Source organism: Neurospora crassa, linkage group IV (genome assembly GCF_000182925.2).
Source record: "Neurospora crassa OR74A linkage group IV, whole genome shotgun sequence".
NCBI lineage: Eukaryota > Fungi > Ascomycota > Sordariomycetes > Sordariales > Sordariaceae > Neurospora > Neurospora crassa.
In genome coordinates, this window is record NC_026504.1 from 524,496 (window position 1) to 543,184 (window position 18,689).

General features: G+C 54.8%; 2 protein-coding genes across 2 annotated transcripts; one reads left to right on the top strand and one right to left on the bottom strand.

The window, feature by feature from the left end:
• Positions 1-596: 596 nt before the first annotated feature.
• On the top strand, positions 597-9,381 carry pks-3 (polyketide synthase-3). Its single transcript, XM_954029.2, has 3 exons — positions 597-1,088; positions 1,155-1,299; positions 1,365-9,381. Exons 1-3 carry the CDS (start codon positions 909-911, stop codon positions 8,774-8,776), a joined length of 7,737 nt encoding a protein of 2,578 aa, XP_959122.2. The 5' UTR covers positions 597-908; the 3' UTR covers positions 8,777-9,381.
• A 3,111-nt stretch (positions 9,382-12,492) lies between these two features.
• Positions 12,493-15,057, bottom strand: ada-6 (all development altered-6). The gene is made up of 5 exons (XM_954030.2): positions 14,713-15,057; positions 14,296-14,620; positions 13,690-14,233; positions 13,120-13,623; positions 12,493-13,059 (listed from the first exon to the last, which is right to left on the bottom strand). The coding sequence occupies exons 1-5, from the start codon at positions 14,936-14,938 to the stop codon at positions 12,709-12,711; spliced, it is 1,950 nt and encodes a 649-aa protein (XP_959123.2). The 5' UTR covers positions 14,939-15,057; the 3' UTR covers positions 12,493-12,708.
• Positions 15,058-18,689: the final 3,632 nt, after the last annotated feature.

Consider the following 18,689-nt stretch of genomic DNA (forward strand, 5'->3'; position numbering starts at 1 on the left):
CGCCCTGTAGTGTAAAACATTTGCACGCAACGTAACCTCCCCACAGAAAAAATGCGGCCAAGACTTTGCTCATGTCAAACTCGAGGAACACGTGTAGATCCCGAACGCGTAGTAGTACACGTACACCAAGTACAGATACCGTGAGCTATGGTGGGTGGACTTTCTGCACCGTCCTGGATGCCCTGGATTCAAGGTCCCCGGAGTTGGGGTCCCCCATGATCTTGTACCTTGACTAATCGGCGGAGTATCGTAGGCGGTCCACACCACGCCACCCTAAAGAACCTCATCCCCCCACTCGGCCTCGATCGGATTCCCTTCCAAGCCAAGCAGATAACGGGATAGCAAGTCGTGGACAGCACCATGCAAGCTGGCGGACCTGCCTTAGTAGAGGCAGACTACACAGTCCATGACGGTGTCAACCATGGGTTCTCTAATGATCTTGTCCATTTTCAGCTTGGTAGGTATACACTGTTGCATCGTCGCCTATCCTGACCAAGCATCACCAAGGGGGCGGCGAGTTGCTTCCTTGAAGGAGATCGGATTCACCAAGCCGGGGCCGAGACATCCACAGACACATTTCACAAACACACACACACACACACACCATACCTACCTCTAATACTTAACTCTTGTCTCATCCCGCTTCCCCAGGGAGAGACACGTAGTATTGCCCTCACATACGTCTATCCAAGATACCCTTTTCCCTCCCCCACCCTTGTGCCTTTCATCAGCATCCCATTAGTTGTAGGCATATTTTATACTTTGTCGTTTTTATCAAGACTAACGAAACGACGTTAACGAAACGACATATTATCATCGTTTGAACGAACCATACGAACGACTCTTACGACCCCCTCTTAATTATTATATACCCCTCCACACACACACACACACACACACATATCATAATGGATTCCAACATGCCTATTGCCATTATTGGCATGAGCTGCCGATTCGCTGGCGATGTCGACAGTCCGTCCAAGCTCTGGGATCTCTTGGCTCAAGGAAAGAGTGCGTGGTCGGAGATTCCCAAGGATCGGTTCAATATCGATGGATTCCACCACCCCAACTTTGAGAAGCTTAATGGTGTATGTCTCGTGTTTACCTGATGAAGAAGAAAAAAAAATAAGTGACAAGCTGACATGCCCACATAGACAAATGTAATAGGCGGCCACTTTATGAAGGAAGATGTTGGCCTGTTTGATGCGCACTTTTTTAACCTTTCTGCCGAGACTGCTGCTGCTTTGGACCCCCAATTCCGTCTGCAGCTCGAGTCAACATACGAGGCTCTTGAGAGCGGTAGGCTTTTTTCATTTTTTTGTTCATTTCCACGCCAGATCGATGCAGAAACTGACGCCAAACAGCGGGTATTACTCTTCAGGATGTGGCTGGCTCCAACACGTCGGTCTACGCCGGCTCCTTCTTCCGGGACTACCACGAGAGCTTGATCCGTGACCCCGACACACTTCCCCGCTTCCTCCTCATGGGCACCGGCGCCGCCATGGCTTCCAACCGTCTCTCGCACTTTTTTGACCTCCGCGGGCCCAGCATGTCGGTCGACACGGGCTGCTCCACCACCCTCACAGCGCTTCACCAGGCCTGCCAGAGCTTGCGTTCGGGCGAATCCACCATGTCGATTGTGGGCGGCGCCAACATCATGTTCAACCCCGACATGTTCCTCGCCATGTCCTCCATGACGCTCATCTCCAAGGACGGCCGGTCCTGGGCCTTTGACAGCCGCGCCAACGGCTACGGCCGCGGCGAGGGATCGGCCACGGTGGTTCTCAAGCCCCTTGACGCCGCTCTGCGCGACGGCGACCCCATCCGCGCCGTTATCCGCGACAGCGGCATCAACCAGGACGGCAAGACCGAGACCATCACCACGCCCAGCGGCGAGGCACAGGAGGCCTTGATCCGCGCCTGCTACGAGCGCGCAGGTCTCGATCCGGGACAGACGACGTACTTTGAGGCACACGGAACGGGTACTCCGACGGGCGATCCAATCGAGGTGAAGGCCATCGCCAGGGTGTTCAAGGACTCGCGCAAGGGCAACGGCGAGGACGCGCTGCTGCGTATCGGGTCCGTCAAGACCAACATTGGCCACACCGAGACGGCCTCGGGCGTGGCGGCCATCATCAAGGTGGCCTTGGCGCTGGAAAGGGGCCAGATCCCGCCGAGCATCAACTTTGAGACGCCGAATGCCAAGTTGAGTTTGGACGAGTGGAAGCTCAAAGTGCCCACCGAGTTGGAGGAGTGGGTGGGCAAGGACGGCATCAGGCGGGCCAGCATTAACAATTTCGGCTATGGCGGGTCGAATGCCCACGTTATTATGGAGGATTACAGCAGCTACCTCGCCACGACTCAGCGGCCCAAGGCGCTACCTCTGACGAATGGCACTGCCCCTGGCCACCACCACCACCACCACCACCAACACACCGATAGCGGAATTGTCATTGACGACGACTTCCACGGCAACGGCAACAATGGCGACCACCACCACTCCAAGGTCTTCCTCCTCTCCGCCAAAGACGAAAAAGCCACGGAGCGCATGATCGCCAACCTCAAGACGTACCTCCACCAGCAGAAGGCCAACACCCACTCCAAGATCGCCGAGAATGCCCTCCTCTCCAACCTCGCCCACACCCTCTGCGACCGCCGCACCCTCTTCCCCTGGACCGCCACCTTCTCGGGCGCCTCTCTCGACTCCCTCATCCGCACCCTCGACTCCGGCCGCGTCAAGCCCGCCAAGGCCTCGGCCCAGCCACCGCGCATCGGCTTCGTCTTCACCGGCCAAGGCGCCCAGTGGTGGGCCATGGGCAAGGAGCTCATCGACGCCTACCCCATCTTCAAGGCCGCCTTGCTCGACTGCGACGTCCAGCTCAAGAAACTCGGGGCCACCTGGAACATGTGCGAAGAGCTGTCGCGCGATGCCGAGACCAGCAAGGTCAACCAGCTCGACTACAGCACGCCCGTGTGCGTCGCCGTGCAGATTGCCTTGGTCGAGCTGCTGAAGGCGTGGGGCATCAAGCCGACGGCTGTCACGTCCCACTCGTCGGGCGAGATTGCCGCTGCTTATGCCGCTGGTGCGCTGGACTTGGCGAGCGCCATGGCCATTGCCTTTGCCAGAGGAGGGTTGGCTAGCGAGGGTAACCGCCAGTTTGCGAGAAAGGGAGGCATGATGGCTGTCGGGCTGGGACGGGAGGAAGCCGAGAAGTACCTTCCTAGAGTTACCCAGGGTCAGGTGGTCGTTGCCTGCGAGAACTCGCCGACGAGCAGCACCCTGTCGGGTGATGTCGAGGGTTTGGTTGAGCTGGAGCAGATCATGAAGGAGGAGAACATCTTTGCCAGACGGCTGAAAGTTGATGCTGCCTGGCATTCGCATCACATGGAGGCTGTCGCTGATGCGTACTATGCGTCCATGGATAAGAAGGTCAAGCCGGCCAAGAGCAAGCTGGACATGATCTTCTCTTCTCCTTGCACCGGCAAGCGGATGGACAAGGTTAACGAGATTGGCAGCCCGGGACACTGGGTGCGCTCGTTGACGGGCTGTGTCCGGTTTGTGGATGCGTTCCGCAGCATGGTCTTTGCTGAGGAGGGTGCCACAGAGCCGACGGTTGATATGGTGATCGAGGTCGGTCCCCACGCGGCGCTGTCGGGTCCCATCCAGGATATCTTGGGTATGCCCCAGTTCAAGGGGGTTACTATCCCGTATGGCAGCTGCTTGATTCGCAAGAAGAGCGCGGTTGATACCATGCAGGATTTGGTCGGCGACCTGGTTCGCAAGGGGTATCCTGTCAACCTCAAGGCTGTCAACTTCCCCTTTGGCATGGAGGGTGTCAAGGTGTTGACTGACTTGCCTGCCTACCCCTGGAATCACTCGACCAAGCACTGGATTGAGCCGCGCTTCAACAGGGCCCTCAGACAGCGTTCCGAGGCTCCTCATGACTTGCTTGGCTCGCTGGTGCTGGGCTGTGATCCTAGTGCTCCTACTTGGCGCCACATTGTCCGTCTCGGTGACCTTCCTTGGGCCAAGGACCATTGTGTCCAGGGCAACATGATCTATCCCGCTGCTGGATACATTGCCATGGCTGTTGAGGGCATGCAGCGCTTCGCTTCCCGTCAAGCGGGCGACAAGAAGATTGCTGGCTACCAGCTTCGTGATGTTGACATCCTCAACGCTCTGGTTGTTCCCGAGACGAGCGAGGGTATCGAGATGCAGCTTTCTCTTCGCCCCGGCAGTGAGCGGGATCTATCTACCAAGGGATGGACCGAGTTCACTGTTCAGTCCGTCAACTTGGACAACAAGTGGACTGATCACTGCAAGGGCTTGATCTGGGTTCAGTTCGGCGCTGCTCCCAAGCACGCCGTCAACCAGCCTACCCAGGACTCCCACTACCGCATCCGTATCAACCCCAATGACATCTGGGCTGGCATGCGCTCGGGTGGTATCAACCATGGTCCCATCTTCCGCAACATGAAGAGCATTCGTGCCCGCAGCAAGCAGTCCGTCACCACCTTCACCGTCGCCGACACCAAGTCCGTCATGCCCAAGCAGCACGAGCATGCCCATGTCATCCACCCCACCACTTTGGATTCGGTCTTCCAAGCCGCTTACACTGCTGCCCCCGGCGCTGGTGGCAAGAACCAGACCCCCAAGGTTCCTCGCTCCATCAGCAAGCTCTGGATCTCCCACGACATCAGCAAGCAAGCCGGCCACGACTTCAAGGCCTACGCCAACCTCGACCACGCCGACGACCAATCCACCAAGACTGCTCTCCGCGTCGTCGATGATGCTGCCGATGCTGCCGCGCCTGTCATTTCCATCGACGGCTTTGTCTGCCAATCCATCGGCAACGCGCCCACCGCCGCCGACGAGCCCTGGGAAGCCGACAAGTTCACCACCACCCACTGGGCGCCCGACGTGACCTTCCTCAAGGACGCCTTCCTCAAGAAACAGCTCGGCAGCCAAATCACGCCCGAGGAGGCCGAGATCCTCATGGACCTCCGCAAGGCGTGCATGTACTACATCTACGACGCCCTCCGCGACCTCACCCCCGAGGACATCAAGAAGCTCGAGTGGTACCACAAGAAGTTCTACATCTGGATGCGTCTGCAGGCCGACTTGGCGCGCGCCAACGAGCTGGGCCCCGATAGCAGCAAATGGGCCAACGCCACGCTGAACGAGAAGGCCATCCTGCTGGAGAAGGTCAAGATGAGCAGCACCAACGGCGAGATGGTGTACCGTCTTGGTCCGCAGATCGTGCCCATCCTGAGGGGAGAGATCACGGCCCTAGAGGTGATGCTCGAGCAGAACTTGCTGTCCCGCTACTACCTCGAAGGCCTCAAATGGGGTCGCGCCAACGCCAAGCTGGGCGAAATGGTCCGCCACTACGCGCACAAGAACCCCCACGCGAAGATGATTGAGATTGGTGGCGGTACCGGCGGTGCCACGGCTCATGTCCTCAACGCCATCGGCACGGCCGACGATGGACTGGGCCCCCGCGCTGCTAGCTACGACTTCACCGATGTATCGTCGGGCTTCTTCGAGGCGGCCAAGGAAAAGTTCCAGCCGTGGAAGGACCTGATGCGCTTCAAGAAGCTCAACATTGAGCAGGATCCTGTGTCGCAAGGGTTCGAGGAGGGAACGTACGATGTGGTGATTGCTTGCCAGGTTCTGCACGCGACAAAGTCAATGGATAACACGATGCAGAACGTGCGCAAGCTCCTCAAGCCCGGCGGTAAGCTGTTCATCATGGAGACGACCCAGGACCAGATGGATGTCCAGTTTGTGTTTGGTTTCCTTTCCGGGTGGTGGTTGAGCGAGGAGGAGGAGCGCAAGTTCAGCCCGTCGCTTTCCGTGCCCATGTGGGATCGCGTCTTGCATCGCACTGGCTTCCGCGGTGTTGAGGCGGAGATCAGGGATGTCGAGCATGATGAGCTTTATGCGTTTAGCGTCATGAGCTCGACGGCTGCGGCTAGTGCTCCTGTATTTGACTTTGACATCACCTTTGTCACGGCGAGCAACCAGATTCCCGAGGTGTGGTTGGATAAGCTGAGGGTGTCAATTGGGTTGTTGACCTGCTCCGTGCCAACGGTGAAGAGCCTCGAGGAGGTCACGGTTGATGGAAACGATGTCTGCGTCTTCCTCGATGATCCCAAGAACCCCGTTCTGGCGGACCCGAGCAAGGCGCAGTTCAGTGGCGTCAGAGACATGTGCACTCGCGCCAAGGGCCTGCTTTGGTTGACGCAGGGCGGCGCCGATGAGTGCGATCAGCCTTTGGCTTCGCTCGCTGCTGGATTCCTCCGCTCTTTGAGGCAGGAGTACTCCGGCAAGCGTCTGGCCACACTCGATCTCGACCCGATCCAGGACATGTGGTCCGAGACGTCCATCACCACCATCACCGAGGTGTTCCGCAAGTTGTTCGACTACTCGATCAACGAAGCCGGAAGCGACTACGAGTTTGCCGAGCGCGAGGGAGCCGTCAAGATCCCACGCTACATCAAGGACGTCACGCGCAACTCGGCCGTCTTCAAGCAACAGCAAGCCACCACCCAACCCGAAGCCGAGATGCAGCCTTTCATCCAGCCTGACCGCCCCTTGCGTCTAGCCATTGGCACCGCCGGCTTGCTTGACACACTCAAATTCGTCGACGACCCGACGGCGTCTGACCCTCTTCCCGAGGACTTTGTCGAAGTCGAGCCGCGCGCGTTCGGCGTCAACTTCCGCGACGTCATGGTTGCCATGGGCCAACTCAAGTCCAACACCATGGGCTACGACTGCGCCGGCGTCATCACGCGCGTTGGTCCCGCCGCTGCTGCTGAAGGTTACCAAGTTGGTGACCGCGTCTCTGTTTTGCTCAGAGGTCACTACGCCAGCAGGACGCGCATCCACTGGACCAGCGCCGTCAAGATCCCCGATACGATGACGTTTGAGACGGCCGCTAGCTTGCCGACGCAATACGTCGCTGCTTACGTTTCCTTGTATGACACTGCTCGTCTGCAAAAGGGCGAGTCGGTCCTCATCCATGCTGCCACGGGCGGTGTCGGTCAAGCGGCGGTGATGATGGCGCAGCGCGTGGGCGCCGAGGTGTTTGTGACTGTTGGCACGGACGAGAAGCGCGAGTTTGTCATGAAGCACTACGGGATTGCGGCCGACCATATCTTTTCCTCGCGCGATACTTCCTTCGCTGCAGGCGTCATGGCCATGACCAAGGGCCGGGGCGTGGATGTGGTGCTTAACTCGCTGGCTGGCACTCTTTTGCAGGAATCTTTCAACTGCTTGGCTCCCTTTGGCCGCTTCGTGGAGATTGGCAAACGCGATCTGGAGCAGAACAGCAGTCTGGCGATGGAGGCGTTCACGCGGGCGGTGTCATACACAAGCATTGACGTGATCACACTGGGAGAGTACAAGAAGATGGAGACGAACCGGATCATGAAGGACATTATCCACTTGGTTGGGGCTGGAGAGTTGCGGGTGGTTGAGCCGATCACAGTTTATCCCGTCGGAGAGATTGAGAAGGCATTCAGGTTGATGCAGGCTGGCAAGCACATGGGTAAGATCGTGTTGACTGCCTCAGAGGAGACCTTGGTGCCGGTCCTCCCGCGTGCCACCTCCAACACCGTCTCTCTCCGCTCCGACGCGTCCTACCTCGTCGTCGGCGGCTTCGGCGGTCTCGGTCGCTCCATCTGCTCCTGGCTCGCCGAGCACGGAGCCAAGAATCTTGTCATTGTCTCCCGCAACGCCAAAGCCGACAAGCTCGCCCAGCTACAGACCGAACTGAACCACGTCTCCAAGGGCGTCAAGGTCACCGCCATCAGCTGCGACATCTCCAACATGGCTGTCCTTACCAAAGCCCTCGACTGCGTCGAGCGCGGCGTGCCTCCCATCCGCGGCATCATCCACGGCGGCATGGAACTGCGCGACTCCGTCCTCGAACACATGAAACTAGAAGATCACAAGGCCGCTCTGGCGCCCAAACTCAACGGCTCCTGGAACTTGCACCAGTATTTCTCCTCTACTGAAAAAGAGAGTCTAGACTTCTACATCATGCTCTCCTCTCTCGTCGGCGTCGTCGGCTTCGCTTCCCAATCCAACTACTCCGCAGGCGGCACCTTCCAAGACAGCCTCGCCACCCACCGCGTCGCTCACGGTCTTCCCGGTGTCTCGCTCGACTTGCCCGTCGTCAAATCCGTCGGTTACCTCGCCGACCACCCCGACTCGGAAAAGACCATTGACTCGCTCAAGCGCCACGGCTTCACTGCCTTGGCAGAGGACGAAGTCCTAGCAGCCATTGGCTCTGCGATTCAGACCCCCTTCGCAGGCCCCCTCACCCTCGGTCTCAACTGCGGACCGTCCGGGCAACCATCCCTTGATGCTCCTCTAGCGCGCGACGCCCGTTTCGCACAGCTTAAACACCGCGCTGTCAAGTCTTCTTCCACCTCCCAATCTTCAGTTTCAGCCACCACGGGGGATCTATCCAGTCTGCTGGCTTCGTCTCAAAGTATCGAAGAAGCAGTCACCCACACGCTGGAAGCCATCAGCAAGAAATTGCAAGATATCTTTATGATTGCGGACGCGAGCGAGATCAACCCGGATTGTTCGCCCGCAGAGTTTGGGGTGGATAGTCTGGTGGCGGTGGAGTTGAGGAACATGCTGAGTATGAAGGCGGGGAGCGAGATGAGTATCTTTGAGATTATGCAGTGTGGGAGTTTGAAGGGGTTGGCGGGGGTGGTGGTGGGGAAGAGTGGGTTTGTTGATGATGGGTTGAAGGAGTGAGTGAGGTACTTGTGGCATGTAGAGAGGTATCTGGGGGAAGGGGGAAGGTGGTGTTGGTGATGGGGATGATGGGTGGTGTTGGTGATGGGGATGATGGGTGGTGGTGATGTTTACAGTGGTGTTTACAGAGAAGCAAGGAAAGTAGACGGTGGACGGTGAACGGTGAACGGTGAACTCGGTGAGCTCGGTGAGCTGTGGACATGGAGACGGAGGTGGAACACTGCCGTGCAGGAATCGGGAATGCCCGGAAACCATTGATGAGCGGGGACTCTGGAGTTCCAGTCGCGATTCCGAAATCGGCGGGTTGACCCCGGCCGGGGCAATGGTGTGTGAGCAGAGCAGAGCAGAGCACATTTCTTGGGAAAGCGGTGGGAAGAAAGAGAGACATTGAGACGAGGACAAGGGGGGAGGAAATGTCACCGCCGGTCTCATCGATGAGATGCAGTGATCTGCGGTTAGGGGGGGGGGGGATGATAGGTACCCCACTGGGGACAGAATAGTGGAGAAGTGGAAAGGGGACGGGACTCGCTGGCCGAGTTCAATCCAGTCAACAACTCTGAGCAGCATATGTACTGGCGTTTTCTGTATTTGGTCAATTTACCTGCTTTTGTTTTTCCAATTCTTTACAATGTTTGCATTGATCGAGGTACCGTGGGAGTCATGTTACCTATGTCAGTTCTGCGCGAATTTCAGATGTTTGAACAACAATCCTGTTCTGGTTGTGATGAGTTGTACCTCGAATGACGAGGATTCGGCATCGCTGGAACTTCCTTCCTTGCAAGTCTCGTGTGTTTTTACTTACCTAGCAGGTATTGATTGCTCGTGTGATCTCTGGAGAGTGAATACCTACCTAAATAAATGAGGAACATTGATTGCAGATGAAGACGGGAGTGAGAACCTTGATGGCCTGGCTACGTCTAGGTCAATACTGTACTGTACACTGTGCACTGCTGCTGCGGGGTGGACACAACGGAAAGGATATCATCATTCCGCACTCACTCCGTCGTCGTCGATCATCGCCAAGGTGTCATTCTGCCCCACTGGAGCTGAGCTGAAGTGAACACACTGTACGCAGTACACACCCGGCGCAGCCTTGGGTAGGTAGGAACAATGATGGGGTTGAGACTGGAGAGAGATGATGTGGTTGAAAGGAATACAAGTGTGATCACATGCCTTCCTTTACAACTTCTCCTCCACTTTCATTGCGTGCAGTGGTGAGAGTGAGGTAGGTAGGTAGAGCTTACAGTTTACTCTCGACATGGCTTGTTGCTAACACAATTATATGCAGGTATGTACACTATGGACAGGGACTATAACTTCAGCAGCTGGCTGGTGAGCTTTCCGCTCCCGCTCTACCCTCGACCACTCTGCTGTACCTACTCTGATCTCTGTCTGCTCTAGGTAGGTAGGTATGCTCGCTCTCACCCTTCCCAATTTCTCCCCAGTCGTTCCTTCGTTCGTAGCTCGCCTGCCTAGGTAGGTATCCAGCTGTCTACCTCTAGCTGCCCGTCTAGCTGTCTAGCTGTCTATCTCCAGCTGTCTAGGTAGCTGTTACCTATGTCAAGCTGTTCCTAGGCTATCAAGCTGTCCACAGTTACCTACCTACCTACCTCTGCCATGGTACCGGCTTACCGGGCTAGAGGTAGGTATCCCCCATGTAGGTAACCAACCATAACACACCCACAAGCGCTACCACCTCGGCTACCACAACTAGACTAGCGCCGCCGTCGATCACCATTCACGACCGGGGCTCACAGTACATGGTACACTGTGAATCCACACTACTACCCGAGGCCCCTTTTATACTGTAAGTACTACCATGAATGCAACTGCAACTGCATGTGGGAAAGAAATCCCCCCAGACTAGACCCCCCAGACCCTATTATTTACAATTGTGCAGTGCAGTTGATCGACGGCTGGGTGGGTGGGATTGATTGATTGATTGATTCTACCCTACCTAGGTAGGTAGGTAGAGGTAGGTACTATCTACCCATGTTTTTGACACATTTGACCAACCTGCAAGCATGTACCTACCTACCTACCTTACCTCTACCTTACCTCTACACTACTACTTCTACCTACCTTACCTACGCAGGGTGGGATGGATAGACCGGGAGCTAAGTAGCTAGGTATGCACAGTCGAAGCGAGAGCTCGCAAGCGACGACGAGTTTTGGGAAGCGAGAGCCGAAGTGCAGTGCTACCTTACCTTAGGTATGTAGGTACCTATCCTACCTACCTACCTTGGCTACTTACGCTACCTCTAGGTAGAGGTAGGTCCGGTCTATGTCCTGTTGGTTGATAGGTAGGTTGACAGGTACGTAGTAGTCACTACCTAGGTATGTAGGTAGACAAGGTAGGTAACAAAAAATGATATTCTTCGCTTATCGTGATGACTTGAAACAACAATCGTGACTGATTAGATTTTTTTTCTGTGATGATCAACGCGCCTATCAATGTAGGTAGGTAGGTAGGTACCTGTCTCCCTACCTGTCTCCCTACTTCTAGACTACCTACCTCTAGACTACCTACCTGCCTACCTACCTACCTACCTAGGTACCTAGGTACCCACCTACTACACACACCGGATCATGTTCCCTTTGCATTCCAATTGTTATCACTTTTGACCTTGAGGGACTTGAGGGAAAGAAAGGGACCTAACTTCTCTTCAGCTACCTAGGTAGGTCTACAAAAGAGCTTGTTGTGTGGGTGAACTTGCGGGTGGCATAGTACCTACCTAGGTACCTAAATAGGTATAAGGCATATACAGTAGGTACCTAAGCAGCCATTACCTGGAGCTGGAGCTGAAGCTGAAGCTGGAGCTGAAGCTGAAACTACGTGACCGGGCCGCGATGATCAATAACATAACTGCCCCCTAGAGTGAGAGGATCAAAATTGACAAGGTCCGTCGTGATTATATAGGTAGGTAGGTAATCTTTGTTTTATCTTCATCATTCAATGCCCCTCTACATATACTCTAGGGGCCCAGGTGGCAGCTTCAGCTTCAGCTGAGAGCGTAATGAAATTTATTTGGAATCCGAGGTTTTTGGCAGACTGTAGATCCTGGTACATGTATAGGTATTTTCCACGTGTACTATAATTTAGGGTATAAATATCCGGTTTCAGTCCAGTCGAGGCACTTACTTTGACCTGTGCATTCAATCGGTCAGGAACATCACCAGAGTGCCCGCTGTCGGGTGTGAAGAGTCCGAACGAACTTGGAAAGCCCCGCAAGCTGAAACACAAATATCTACCTACATACCTCGCTTTCCACTTGAGAAGGGATGTGTTGTTGCTGTCACAGTAGACGGAAGTCTTATTGCCTGGTACAGGCAAATTCTACCTAGTTGAAGACCGAAAGTCGTCCGAGACTAGACGAAAAAAATGTTATCGTCTCCACGATCCGTTCGTCTCATGCATGATGTCAAATGCCCTACCCACCTGAGGTATTATTATTATTGATGGCGGAAGACGGCATGAACCGTTGGGGTCTCTGCATGCATGAGAAACGAAGCGGCCGACACGTTTGATTCGTCTGCTTAAGCAAGGCTGTGTGTAGTGTGGTGGTGCCGTTTGCCGATCCCTGTCTCCTTTTGGAGAGGGTTAGGCTTGCGACTCAGCTGCAGACTGCAGCTCTTTTCGGGCTTAGCCGTTGAAGGAGGGGTATGTACCTGCCAAAGGTATCAACACATTGAGGGGATTGCTGTAGAGGTAGATTGTACGCTAGTTTTGCTTGATTAAAACATTATGCTTGTATTGTTGTTGTTGGGTATCTTGTTCTGCTCTGCAGACGTATGCTTCGTGGGTATTATCCTCCATGCCCCCCCCCTTCCCTGGTCCCCCATGGTATCTCCCTTTCACGCTTCTCTCTTCTCATCATCCCATCCGTTGATTCCCTCTCCACTGCCCTCGCTAGTTACAGATAATAATAGGACTAATAAGTACAAAGTTGAATTTGGGGTATATGCTGGTGTGAAACATTAAGAGAATGGCCAGGACTCTGACTTGGTACATGGCCCATCAAAAGAGTCTGTTGTTGTTGCGCACGTTGCTGCTGCTGCTGGACAAGCTCCAGCGTATGTAGATGTTCCCTGGCCAAGTTGTTGAACGTTTGCATCTTTCGTAGCGCGTCCATGCACGACTGGATTTCGCCGTCGTATTCGGTTTCCGTGGCGGGGATAAAGCCCTCGGGCACTTGGGCGGCGAGGTCGTTGATGGTTTGGGTCCGTTGGGATATTAGGCGGGAGGCGGCAAGAGAGATGGAGAGAGGGAGGAAGATGTGTGCCTTTTTCATCCTGTTAGTGGTTTGCTAGAAATGGAAGAGATTGGAAAAAAGAAAACATACCTTGAAATAACCAAGATGCTCATGAGCCTTGGTCAAGGCGGCAATCTCCCTCGCGGCCCTCAGCGCCCGCTTCTGATACTCAAACACGGCCGGATCCCAAGCCTGCTGCTGTCCACTCCCCTGGCAATCACCAGCCTCTACCACCTTGCACAAGTTGATGGTCGTCGTGTGAGCAAGCATGAAAGCAAAGAAGAGCATCGGATCCGCCGCCGCCGACACAACCGGGTAGCTCTGCACAAGAGAATCCAGCCTCTTGTTGACCATGCCGGCCAGCCATTCGTGTCGGATCCAAAAGTCGGCCGAGTTGCTACCGTAAGTGCGCTCGACGTTGGCAACCTGCGTGTGGGAGAGGGTGCGGCCACAGACAGTGGCGAGCACGACGCTCTCGGCCAAGGGAGAAAACAGGCCGTGATCGCCGGATGCGATGGCTTCGGAGAGGAAACACATTTGGATCGGTTGGCCGCTTTGGAAGGAAAGTTCGGGCGAGGGGAGGCGAGTGCAGATCTGTGCATATGTCATGTCAGCATACTGTTCCTTCCCTTGTATCTGCAAGTGGACTTGTGAACTTACCACCTCCTCCATCAACGTCAATGGCCATTGGTTCTTCAAGCTGATGAACCGATCCAAGCAATACGCCACCCAAAATGTCCTCCTCCGCTCCTCCACCAGCACCGGATCCTCCCCCTGCTGCAGCATCGACCTCTCGGGGCTATCGATCTCATGCAGTCTTGCCAGCTGCACCAGTCTGAACGCCCTGCCGGCCGTCACCCACCCGCGCTTGTAGTTGGTCCTGGAGAACTCGTAAAAGGCAAGCAAAAGCCAGGCTTGGATTTCCTCGACGCAGACGGGGCTTTCGTGCGGGTGGTGGTTTTCGTACATGTCGAGCGACTCGAGCATCTGCTTGGTTTCGTTGTAGAGGGTGTCACGGTAGGATTCGAACTGGGAGGACAAGGCCATGGCCAGCGTCCACATGGCGTACTGGAGACATAGGCGGGGGTTGGGAGCGTTGTTGTGGTGGTGGGTGGAGAGGGGTGTTTGTTGGGAGAGGGCGAAGTAGCGGGACTGGTTGAAGATGGGGACGTTGGAGTGGACGCGGTCGAAATAGAGTTGGTCGCTGTAAGAGGTTAATTAGAAGGTGGCTTGGAATGCCTTGGGAGACGAGAGGATGAGACATACAGGTCAGCACGCATGAGATCATGGATCAAGGCGCGCTTGGGTGGTGTGGGTGGTGATGGAGGGAACTCGAAGTTTTGCATGGACAAGGGAATCTGCGGTGTCATGGGCGAAAGCTGTCCATTGTGGGTGTGGTAGTCGCCCTCCCATATCGAACCCCTCCCTCGTGGTGAGGCAACTTGGCTGAGGTCGCCTTCGGAGGCAGGTCCTGGTGGTGTTGTGCAAGTGCTGGTGGCAGAAAGAGGATGTTGTAAAAGGTCGGCGTCGCCATGGAGAGATAGGCCTTCGAGGTTGGTTGGGTCGAGACTGAGACGACGTTCAAGAGCGACTTTTTTTTTTTAATGTCAATAATTTGATACAGCTGAACAAGACGCGAATACGAGGGCTGGAATAAGGCGGGGGTGAAGTGAGGTGACCTACCGATGCGGCTCCGCAGGGCCTTGAGATCGCCTTTCTTGGGCCCGCGGGCGAGGCGATTATGGTTGACTTCGCATACGATTCCTGCATCGGCGCAAGTTCCGCATTGGGGACGTTGCCGGTCGCATCGCAACTTGCGTTTCCGGCACTCCTCGCAGGCGGACCCGGGCAGCTGTCTCGGCTGCGGAGGCCCATCCGTGCTGCTGGTTCGTCGGCTAGCAGGCGGCATCTTGGCTGTGTAACTGGTTGGTGTATCTTTTTGTCGTTTGTCTTTTTTATTGTTTGCTATGGGCGTAGTGTTGTTGATGATGATGATGATAGTGATGACGATGATAGCTGAGGATGTTTGGAGGCACCGCGGGACGGGACTTGGTCTTTAATACGCTTGCTCTCGCATTTGTAGTGTATGGGGTGTCGGTCAGTTTATGGAAGGTGAAGAGCAGCAGCAGCCAGGAACTAGTAGTAAGTGGACAAGGGATATGGATGTCTACAGGGCAGGGGGGGTGAGGTGGGCAACTCGGCGAAATGGGTTGAGTTGTAAATCTGGGGAAGTTGTGCTGTGGTGTGCCCGACTGGATCAATGGAGATGATGGTACCTATTGTCAAGCATAACGTCAGCGGGATGTGCCCATGTTTTCACCTGCTGAGGAGTGAGGGCAGCTGGAGATGGAGATGAATCGGGGATGGATGTGCAATTGCCCACCAAAATGTTCCACTCTGGATGGAGGACACCAGAACCATGATCATGGACAGTCTTTCCTCGCTCAGATACGGGATCCAGACCACTGCAGCGTTAGCGCCTCTACAGTGCTGCCTCTAACTGTACGGGGTAGGTAGGTAGGTAGGCATGTACCGTACCGCCAGCTGGGTACCTTGGTGACATCTAACTCAAGATTGTCGTCGATGGATGGATCCCATGGCAGGGCAGGGGTTCAAGGGGTCCCCTCCTCAGCTACCTCTACCTGGTCCTGTTCATCTGGTTCGTTGACCGGCGACAGCGAGAGAGAGCACACAGTGACACATCTGATACTCGACACAAAGAACCTTGTTCAAGAAGAAGCACATGAACCGGCCAGAGGGGAACAGCCAGCAGCGCGGGAGACGGCACCGGAATGATTCCGGATGTGTTCCTTGGTACCTTGGGCTCAATTGTTGTTGTTGTTGTTGTTGCTGTTGATGTTGTTCAAGGGAATAATCGGGCTGCTTCCCGGTCTCAACTGGCCCTCTAACGACACCCAAACACTCACTGACTGCTTTGGGCACCAAATGGCGGATTTTCAGGGCTGTTTAAAGAGGTCTTGGCATCCCTTTCAGACTGTCGCTAACAGACCACCCCCCTGTACCTCTACTGTAACCCTCTTTCTGTCTTAGGTACCCTGGCCATCCACATCAACACCCCTGAATTTCCCATCAAAATCAACATCCATCCCCAGAATTGTCATTTATCCCACCTTCCAGTCACTTTACTTTGGACATCCATCCATCCATCCATCCATCCACCCATCATTTAATCTCCCCTCCTCATCTGCTATTTTCATCGCCGCCATCATCTAATCGCCCCATTCCACAGCGGAAGTCGATCCGAGCTAAATCGTCACTTCCTCCACACATCAGTATCATCATCATCTCGTCGCCAGCCGCATCCATGAAAGAGTGGGGGACATGCGAGGCTCGTGATAGATCCTTTTTTTTCTTTTGGGTGTTTTTTGGCATCCATCCAGCAGCGGAACTGCTATCAGTGAGACACTTCCAGGCCTGTGCAACCCCTGTCGACGACGACGACCACGACGACAACGACGCCGACGGTCCCAGTGATGATTTGGGGCTCAACGCCTCACACCGAATAAAAGTGCCCGGAACCGTGCAACATTGACCAATGAATGACACGACACTTGATCTTCTATTCTCCTCCTTCGTCCCATCCATGCCATCACGCCTGGCCTCACTCACTCGAGACATTTCAAACCAAATCAAACCAAACCATCACCGGCATCCGTCCGTCAAACCCGCCAGCGCCGCCTGATCGATGATCCATGATCCTGGCTCCGATCCTTGAGACACTGTCCGTCTGTATCAGGAAAGTCCACCTAACCATCAACGTCCCTCGGCTCCCAATGGGTCCCAATGGGTCCCACGGCGTTCCCGAAAAGGCCTCGCGATTTATGACCAAGCTGTCAACTTCACAAGTACACTAAGTTCGTGACCACTTCGCCATACACTCGCTCTCTCTCCACCGCCTGCGTGTTCACCTTTCAGCTAGTTCAGCAACCCTCGACCAAGAGACGTCGAGCATTACCCGATAGAGTATGGTAGCTTCATCTTAGCGTCGACCCACACCAGCGTTCAATGTCTCCGTAGCAGCCATAACGGGGACCTTTTTGCTTGTCTGTCATTCATTGTCAACAGTCGACGTCGTCTTTCGCCCTTTGCTTCTTCTTCACTTTGTCTCGTCATCTCCATTTCTCATTATTACACCTAAATCTTCCCAGCGTTGGATCCCGCCCGTTGAAATCCGCGTCTGCAATTAAATTGCCAAACTCTAAATTGAGAGATTACTCGCATCACGACCTTCCACTTGACCCAGAGGCGGTACATATGCGCAATGCTGATCGTCGACTTGGCAAGCGGGAAGAGAGTTGCCGATGCTACCTCGAACCACTTGGCCAAAATGAGGTATCCGGCTTGGCGGGGACTTCTCGTGGGCTGGGACGAGGTTGAAGAGGTTGAATACCTTGCCTAATTTGACATCCACAATGCGATGAAACACGTCCAGTCCACAGGGTAGCCCTCCATTTTCATCTTGACAGCTTCACATTCATACGGGCTTGCATTTCAACATCAATTGATCAAGAAAGAAAGTGACTGATGGTCACCATCACGGATCTGAGAGCTGTGCCTTCAGCACCGTGCAGAGACCAATGGCTGGCTGGCTGGCGTCACGCTCGGTACTTCTCTCAAATGCCGGCAGTCTACCGGTTTTCCCACTCTTCACTGTGTACACTACGAGATGCATTGCGTCCAGTCAGCTACCATACATTGAATGTACACCGTTCGTTCGTTAGCCGAGCATGTGCATCAAAGTCAAACATCACCAACTTTAACGGTCGGATATCGTTCCAACCCTCTTTTCTCCCCCCGCATATCGTGTCTGCAAACCGATTCGTCCTGTCCTCTACAACTCCCCGACGCATGCCCGTTCCATTGTTTCCGACGTACACTGATTTCCAATGGACAGCAGCCTTGGCGTACTCATCGTATGATGGCGCCAAAGCGTCTCAATGTCTCATCGTCCGAGGAGAAACAAGTGCTTGTCTGCGCGAATATCTGATCAGAATCAGTGAATTTGCCTCATCACATGTCTAATCAAAAAACCCTCTCATCTCCATCTTCACGCCCTACTATTGCTACCTTACCTAGTACCCTTACACAGCTGTACTGTATACATGACAGACACAACACCTTCCACCTGCCTATTTGGGAGAGCTGGCTACGTCCCCCTCCCCCCCTCCATCCCCCCATCCCAGCTCACACACACACACACTCTCTCTCTCTCATCCACTCACGTATTCCCAAAGAATCCATCCCTGCTGCCGATCCCTCCAATTGATCTCCCCCCCTTCCCCCCCTTTCATTACTGGAGGATCAATCAGATCATATCATCTTCATGCGACCCAAACCTGCAGTCCATGGATTGACGATTTCATTGCCTGTCCATGACATGTAACCGAAAGCTACCTACCTCGCCTTACACTACACACCCACGAGCCGAGCTACCGTGGTCGGTCGGTCGTCGTATGCAAGTGACACATCCCTCACTCCGCGCGGTTGGTGACTATGAACTTGTCCTAGTCCATCCATCCATCCATCCTTTCTCTAGTTCTATGTCCCGCCTTGAAGGTGATTGGACCGATCAAAACCAAACTATCGGGAACAGCCGGGACGTTGTCCGGGGCCGGTGTCCGGCATGCTTTTACCGTGGG

Excerpts from the sequence above, each read along its gene's own strand:
- pks-3 (XM_954029.2), top strand. The coding sequence starts at position 909 with ATGGATTCCAACATGCCTATTGCCATTATTGGCATGAGCTGCCGATTC. Across the intron at positions 1,089-1,154 it reads ACTTTGAGAAGCTTAATGGT|ACAAATGTAATAGGCGGCCA; the intron begins GTATGTCTCGTG and ends ATGCCCACATAG. Across the intron at positions 1,300-1,364 it reads ATACGAGGCTCTTGAGAGCG|CGGGTATTACTCTTCAGGAT; the intron begins GTAGGCTTTTTT and ends GACGCCAAACAG.
- ada-6 (XM_954030.2), bottom strand. The coding sequence starts at position 14,938 with ATGCCGCCTGCTAGCCGACGAACCAGCAGCACGGATGGGCCTCCGCAG. Across the intron at positions 14,234-14,295 it reads GATCTCATGCGTGCTGACCT|CGACCAACTCTATTTCGACC; the intron begins GTATGTCTCATC and ends AACCTCTTACAG. Across the intron at positions 13,060-13,119 it reads AGCATCTTGGTTATTTCAAG|GCACACATCTTCCTCCCTCT; the intron begins GTATGTTTTCTT and ends AGGATGAAAAAG.